Consider the following 7286-nt stretch of genomic DNA (forward strand, 5'->3'; position numbering starts at 1 on the left):
TCCAGATGGACACTGATGTAAGAGAAGGGAGCATATGGGTGGAGGAGGTACTTTCCTGGACTCCTTTTACTTAAAATCCATCCCAGAGCCCTGGTAAAACCTGGGACTCAGAAGCTTTCTTCAGCTCCTTTATTCTCCCGAACCAACTGAATGCTGCAAAATCCTCCAAAATTCCAAGGAAACTCCTTTAAAACAAGTGCGGCTGCAGTGGAGTAAAATGCTGTGTGTAGAAGATCCTATGACCCATTTCTTTTGTGTGTTCTGAGAGGCAAGTGGTCAGGTCTGCACGTCAGTCTCATCTCCTTAAAGGAAGGGTTTTTTTTTTCAATCAAAGCAGTGGTTGTGTTTTGTCTCAGTACTCTATAGAGGCTGTTTAAAAAATGTTTTTGAAGTCCTTAGCCCTTGAATTAGATTTACAATTAATTTTTTCCCAATATGTAGATTTACTGGAATACTTCTTTTCACTTTTAAAGATATTTACTAAAAGGAAAAGAATTTCATTTTCTTCTTCTCTTTGATGTATTTTAAAACACATTTTTCTCTCCAGGATCTCCCTTACATCTCAGCATCATGTAATAAGTTGTGCCCCATTAGTATAGGCTGGGGTCTTTACATATTCCATTGTTCAGAAAAATTTATAAGGAAAATGCTAGAAAGTAAAGGAGACATAGTATGGGGATGCTTGCTATCAATAGTTCAACTGGCTGGCTACAAATGGACAAAGGCTAAGATTAATTTTAAAAAACAATCTGGGGTCCTTGTGTATCTGAATGATCAGGCTCCAGGCTCAAGACATCCAGCCTGCCGGCCATTTGTGATCAGAGGAGTGCTGGGTCTCACAACGGCGCTTCTACTATGCGACTGGTTCTAACTACCCTTTCCCTTGCCTTTTGTTTTTGATCTGTTTCAGGACATGGAGGAGTGAATCAGCTTGGGGGGGTTTTTGTGAATGGACGGCCACTCCCGGATGTAGTCCGCCAAAGGATAGTGGAACTTGCTCATCAAGGTGTCAGGCCCTGCGACATCTCCAGGCAGCTTCGGGTCAGCCATGGTTGTGTCAGCAAAATTCTTGGCAGGTAAAGGCAGGAGCTCCAGGCTTCCCTTGATCTTTCAAATAAAGACCTAAAACATGACCCAGCAGCTGTTGAATGTGCCAGTGTCATAGTGAGGATCATGGCAGCATTTCGCTCTACACACATAGCACTTCGGCATTTGCAAAGCCCTTTTGAGGCCATACAATTCAAAGTAGACCAGGAAACCCCTATCCCAAGTGATATGTAAAATGGGGTGACTTAGTCCGCAGGGACGACATATTTCCTGAAAGCCTGATGCATTATTCTAGAGAACCCAAGAGTAAGAGGCTCTTAGGAATTTCCCCTACACATCTTAGGGCACTGAGCAGGGCTGGGTGGGAAATTCATAAGTTATGTCATGCAGCCAGTCCAATATTTCATTATAATGTTTTCAAAAAGTGCATTCCATTTTTAAAAGTCAGCCATCATTTTCATTTTGGGGTTATCATCGACCTTGTTATGTTAGGCTGCAGTATTTTCCTTCTGTATGTTTTATTTCCTTCGTAGTGACAGGCATCCTAAATATATACTAGATTAGAGAGGAGAAAAAAGAAAAAACAAACAAACACTAACTCTCAAATCTGACATTTGAAAGTTGCCACTTGACCCGGCGATTTGCTGCAAGCAAAATACTAACAATGACGATTCTCCCAGAGGGCTGTACAGCCTTTTAGCGCTCTTGTTTATTTTCTCAGCAGCCTCAGCATGATCCAGCGAGGCATGTTTTAAGATGAGAAAACAAACCTAGGAAGGCATAGCATTGACCCAGCTTTATCCGGCCAGCCAGTACTTGGGTTAGCTGAGGGCTAAGGACTCCTAGACCATCGTGTTGCACTGGATGCCCGAAACCAAGCCACAGGTTTCTTCTGGGCATGTGTTATTACAGGTCTGCCTTGGCAGGCGACAATAACTCTTCGGTTTGACTGATGTGTTCTCTCACTGTTTCTTTCCCTGGATCACAAAACAACCTTTGTCCTGTAGGTTCCATATTATGATCTGAGAACAGATGCCAGAATAGAAAATAAATATTTCCAAGTATGTCAATGACATCATGACTTTCTGCCTGTTCTTTCCCTTCTATCTGCTGGAATTTAAGAGATTACCTTGGATGGAGGGAGCAACCCTTTCTAGTAACCTTGGAGAGACTTGCTTATAGCTAGGGGAAGAAGTTTCAGGGCTAGGGGTCTGGCAGCTTCTTTAGGGACCTTGATCTTGTGTTTATTCCTCATCCTTCTGTCCAGCTCAAGTCATCTCAGCTATGACTGCTGTGGGCTCCACTCATGGTTAGCATTCAGCAAACGGATGGGCCCCAGCCAGAGTTCGGGGAGAAAGGCAGAAATCAGTATTGGTGTTCTTGTTAGATGGTGATTTGAGGCAGGAAGATGGGAGTGAGCACAGGAGAAAAAGGCAGGGAGCTAGAGGAAAGAGAGAAAAAGAAAACAAAGAGAATGAGTTTAAAAAGACAGAGAAATAGAGACATGAACACAAGTTAGAAAGAGAGACACACAGAGAGAGAAAGAAAGAACAGAGAAGTACTTTACACTCTCTCAGACTTAGCCTTCTAGAGCCAAATGGATCTTAGATATCTTCTTTGGAAGCCTCTTTGTACTGAGGGAGAGAGAAAGAAGGCCTTCCCTTTGTTTTTGCTGAGACATCTTTGCTGAGCCGACATTTTGCTTGCTATTTAAAATCTTCTCTGGGCCAGATACTAAGCAGGTCTCAGAGGGAACATCCCAGTGGGGGTCCTCATGGTGCCCTGGAGCCCTCTACATCTTCCATAGAGACCGAAGGGGATAGGGACCTTTCCAAGGCCAGCCAGCAGCCTCCCACGGCCCGGAATAGATTTGTCACTAGGTAGAGTGGCACTCGGAAGTTACGCGCCGCTCCGGTGCCTGGCCGTTTAAGTTGTCAACAATAAATTGGAATTTCATAGCTCATTATTTTCATAACTAAGAACCACAGTGGACAAAATGTCACTCTAATTAGAACTGCCTTTTAAGAAACAAGTTCAGCCCTAAAACAGTGTGACTGGGAATTTCTGAACTGGGGTTGTTTGAGCCACAGTTTTTTTTTTGTTTGTTTGTTTGTTTTGTCACCGATGAATTTGAAGGGTGCACACAAAGTGATAGACTGCAGAGAGTGTGTGGTGGCTATGGTTGTCAGAGGCAAGGCAGGCAAAGTTCCTGGGGCAGGCTGGGATCCCTGTCATCTAAGGAAGGTGAGCAGTCTGCCAAGAATGTGGGCAGTCTACAGAGCTCAGGGCTACAGAGGGGCTTGAGAAGCACAGCTCAGAGTCATGTGAGGTCAAATTAAATCCACCCAGAGCCTGGCTGTTGTCTTCTTTCAATGGAGCCTGGCTGGGAAGGTTCGGGTCATTTGGAATTGGGTGGTATGTTACACAGTAATAATAAATACTCAGAGGAATTGATCGCCGGTGCGTGCTTTTTATTTTATGTTTGCAAAGCTTTTTTCTTAACCGTTCTGTATTTCTGTCTTCACAACAGCCTTGCAAGGCAAGCAGGGTAAACATCTTCCCCCTATAATATCAGTGGGATAATTGAGGCCTAGAGAGGTTATGTGAGTTGACCAAGATCACACAGCAAATTAGCTTTAGCGGTAGTGACTAGCACCTACACCTCTTGACTCCTCAGTGGATGCTCTTTACACTGAAGGACACTGTGTGTTGGTGGCTGCCGTTCGTCTTTTGTCTGTAAGCCGAAGGGCTGCACGGCTGTTTTGCTGAAATGAAAGGATGGCTATTAAGTCTGAATCCTCACTTGACACAGTTGCGAGTTGGGGTTTCTGCAGTATCAGGGTTGCCTTCCGGGTGCCTGGCCCGTGTGTTAGTCAAAAGGAAGACGGAGACCTGTCACGTCAAGAGCACAGCCTCTCTTGGTTGGTGCTGCTCAGGTGGGATGGGTGGGGAGCCCTGAGTTCTGCCACCTACCAGCCACGAAAGTGAGAGGCTCCATTCTGTCATCCTGTCAGAGCTACTGTGAGAATACTGAAGTGTCATTTAACTAACGTATTCTCAGTATCCAGCAAAGAATTGCAATGTGTGTCTGGAACCCTTACCCTGAGATGGTGCCAGCCTTCACAGGGATTCGGTAACTATTGATTGAGTGAATGAATGAACTAAAGATGCATGTGGAAATGCTAGTAAACAATACATCCCTGTATGATTGCAAGGAATCACCATTACTATGATGATTCAAAATTTTATAACCAGAGCAGTCGTTTGCTCTAGTGGGAAGAGCACTGGATTCAGAGTCAGGTTTGAAAGCTGGGGCCACCTCGGGCGTGGTGACTCCTGCCCTATGGAAAGCTGGGGCCACCACTAATTTCTAGAAGGGAGTTGGGTAAGTCGCTAGTCTCCTGATCATTTATTTTCCTTTTTATAAAATGCTGCAGGATTGCTGTGAGGATCAAGATAATCTGAGGAAGAGCTCTGTAAAATTTAGAATTGTGCCTAAATAGCAAGTTGTTGTGCTACAGTGAAAACTGACTTAATATTGTAAAATTGACAGGACAATTAAAGGCTGCAGAGATTGCTGTCTGCCTTGATTTGGATACCTTCCTAGCATTCTGGCAAAAAAAAAAAAATGTTTTCTTGGATGTTATAAAAAAGAGTTGTTTGTGAGTAATAATTTTTCAGCTGGAGGAGCTATAGATTGAGTTTTGCCTTATGGTCAAAATTTGTCAACGACTCACTCTTCTCAATGAAAACTACAATTTTCACTTTCACATTATTCTCCCAAATTATTTGATCTCTTCTAGAATATTCACTATCTTAGCCCTAACCTGACTTACCCAGGCTGAGAATTTCAGCATCTCTCTGAATGTGATCGGGGAAACATTTTCTACCTGCCCCAGAATCCTCTCATTCCTTTACCTATTATAAACTCCTGATAGATTGAAAAATTATTAGTCTTTTCTAAAATGTCTTTTTGGTTAAAAAAATTTCAACTGTAAGATAATTTCCTTTGGAAGAGGAAGTTAGGAATTCCTCTGTAAATATTGAGAGAGACATCCGGTGACGGCTCGGATTCAGGAAAGGAATCAAGTCTTTTTTTCTTTTTTTCCTCTGAAATGATCTTTCATGGCACTCTCCTTCCTGGTCTCGGTTTTACTGTAAAACCCTGACATTCTATTTGCGTTAACGAGGAAAAGCTGATAGCATGGAAATGGCCTTAGAAACAGCCATTTACCTCAGGGGAGGTCCCTGGAAGAGCTGCCGCTTCTTGTGGTTGGTTTTTCTGATTGCTTGGGTTTTACAACACATATTTCCAGTTAATTCTAGAATCTTTTTTATTTTACATGACTGTTATTGTTTTTCTCTAAGGGAAAAACGTTGCACTTTAGGGGACTCTTTCACAGAATGCTGGGAATGGGAGAGCTGGCAAGTAAATAGGCATAAGCCACTTTCTGGGGAAATTTTAGTTCAAGAGACTAGAGCGTCATAGTCTGGCCTGGCCACTTGGTCTGGTGTGACCCTGGAGAACCTATCTGACTTCCGTGAGTCTGTTGTAGATCGCCAATGGGCATGTATTCAGGTATTTGTTCATTTGATCATTCATTCATTCAGGACAATGTGTGTGCTTTAGAAGAGTTGAAACTCAAATGACAAAACTGATTTGAAAGTTTCCTATATGCTATAAAATGATAGATGAATGTGAAATAATTTCGTTAATGCGTGGAGTCTTACCGGTGAGGGTCAACGGAAATAATAATGTGAGGCATGTATGCTATTGAACAACATCTAATAGCACATTAAGAAAAGTATAAAGAAGCAGGTACAATTAATTTTAATGCCCTATTTTATTCAACCTGATAAACATTTTCAACATATAAGCAATATAAAAATCACCGATGTGCTATTTTACAGTTTTTTGTACTAAGTTTTTAAAATCTGATGTGCACCTTACATTTCTAGCACATCTTGATGCAAACTAGTCACATCTTAAATGTTCAAAAGCCACAGCTCCTAGATCGGGCAGTGTAGACTTAGACAATTCCTGGACAGTGTAGCTCATTATTTTGTTGCCAATTTCCATTTTGCTGGTTCCTCATGGCTAAGCCCCTTTCTCCTTGGGTCCTAGGTATTATGAGACAGGAAGCATCAAGCCTGGGGTAATTGGTGGATCCAAACCAAAGGTCGCCACACCCAAAGTGGTGGAAAAAATTGCTGAATATAAACGCCAAAATCCCACCATGTTTGCCTGGGAGATCAGGGACCGGCTGCTGGCGGAGCGGGTGTGTGACAATGACACGGTGCCCAGCGTCAGTTCCATCAACAGGTGAGGGCTGGTGGCTGTGGGGGGCTGGGTATGGATGGGAGGGGGTGTCCTGGAGGCTCTGCGTGTATCTTCCCTGAAGATTTGGCTATTCCTTTCACCAAGGCCCCTCTGGGGTTATTGGGCAGGAGGGCTGCTCATGGGCTTTTGGGTCTGTTACCCTCTCTTCTTTCCCAAGTGAGCAGGAGTTGTAGGCCTAGGGAGGAGGGTTGTGCCAGCACCCTGGCTGCTTGAGATTTTTCTGAGCCCAGAGCAGTTTCCATCACTCTTTTTACCACTCACCTGTGTGTGAGGAGCACTTTGTAATGAATTGTCCTGACCAAGACTTCATGAATGTCTCTGTGCCTGCAAGCCCAGGCTTAGTACTGGCCCAGCTCGGAGGTTCCCAAGACGAACCTAGTTTAGGCAGAGGTTGAGCCATTGAGTGTGGGAAACAGAGCCTTGACTTGGAATTGACATATTTGGCTCCTCACTCCAAGTCTGCCACAAACTTGAAGTGGAATTTTAAAAAGGATTATTTTCCTAAGAGATAGATAGGTAGGTAGGGAGAGACAGACAGTGCCCCCAACAGGGCCCCACATCTTGATTTTCCCTTCCTACCCTCCAGCCTTCCCAGCCAGCCAGGATCATGGGGTGTGAGCCTGGCATGTACAGGTTGACCAGGGAGTAGAACCCACCACCTTCTATGTGGATCCAAGGTCACCTGAGCAGTGTGCCACTGCGGTGCCACCTAGCCGGTCCTGAAGTCCAACCTTGATAAACTGTTAGTCTGTTTTCTTCTCTTCCCCTCACTGAGAGTGCAGGGCCTTGGTAGTGCTGATGTGGGTCTTTGGTCTTCCAGGGTGATGCCCAGGATGCTAAGATGCTCTGGAGCTAGGGGATTGCCCTCCACCCAGTTCCTCCGCATCTCAGCTACGGA

General features: G+C 44.2%; 1 protein-coding gene across 5 annotated transcripts in view; it reads left to right on the plus strand.

Annotated features, from left to right (window-relative positions):
• PAX5 (paired box 5) overlaps positions 1 to 7286 on the plus strand; it is a 212093-nt gene that overhangs the window by 12375 nt on the left and 192432 nt on the right. For all 5 annotated transcript variants that reach the window (XM_027770032.1, XM_014586019.2, XM_027770033.1 and 2 more), the window contains exons 2-3: positions 911 to 1076; positions 6173 to 6370. In XM_027770032.1, coding sequence (XP_027625833.1) covers positions 911 to 1076; positions 6173 to 6370 — 364 coding nt within the window. The remainder of the gene's footprint in view (positions 1 to 910; positions 1077 to 6172; positions 6371 to 7286) is intronic.

This window comes from Tupaia chinensis, unplaced genomic scaffold, assembly GCF_000334495.1.
Source record: "Tupaia chinensis unplaced genomic scaffold, TupChi_1.0 Scaffold000104_1, whole genome shotgun sequence".
NCBI lineage: Eukaryota > Metazoa > Chordata > Mammalia > Scandentia > Tupaiidae > Tupaia > Tupaia belangeri.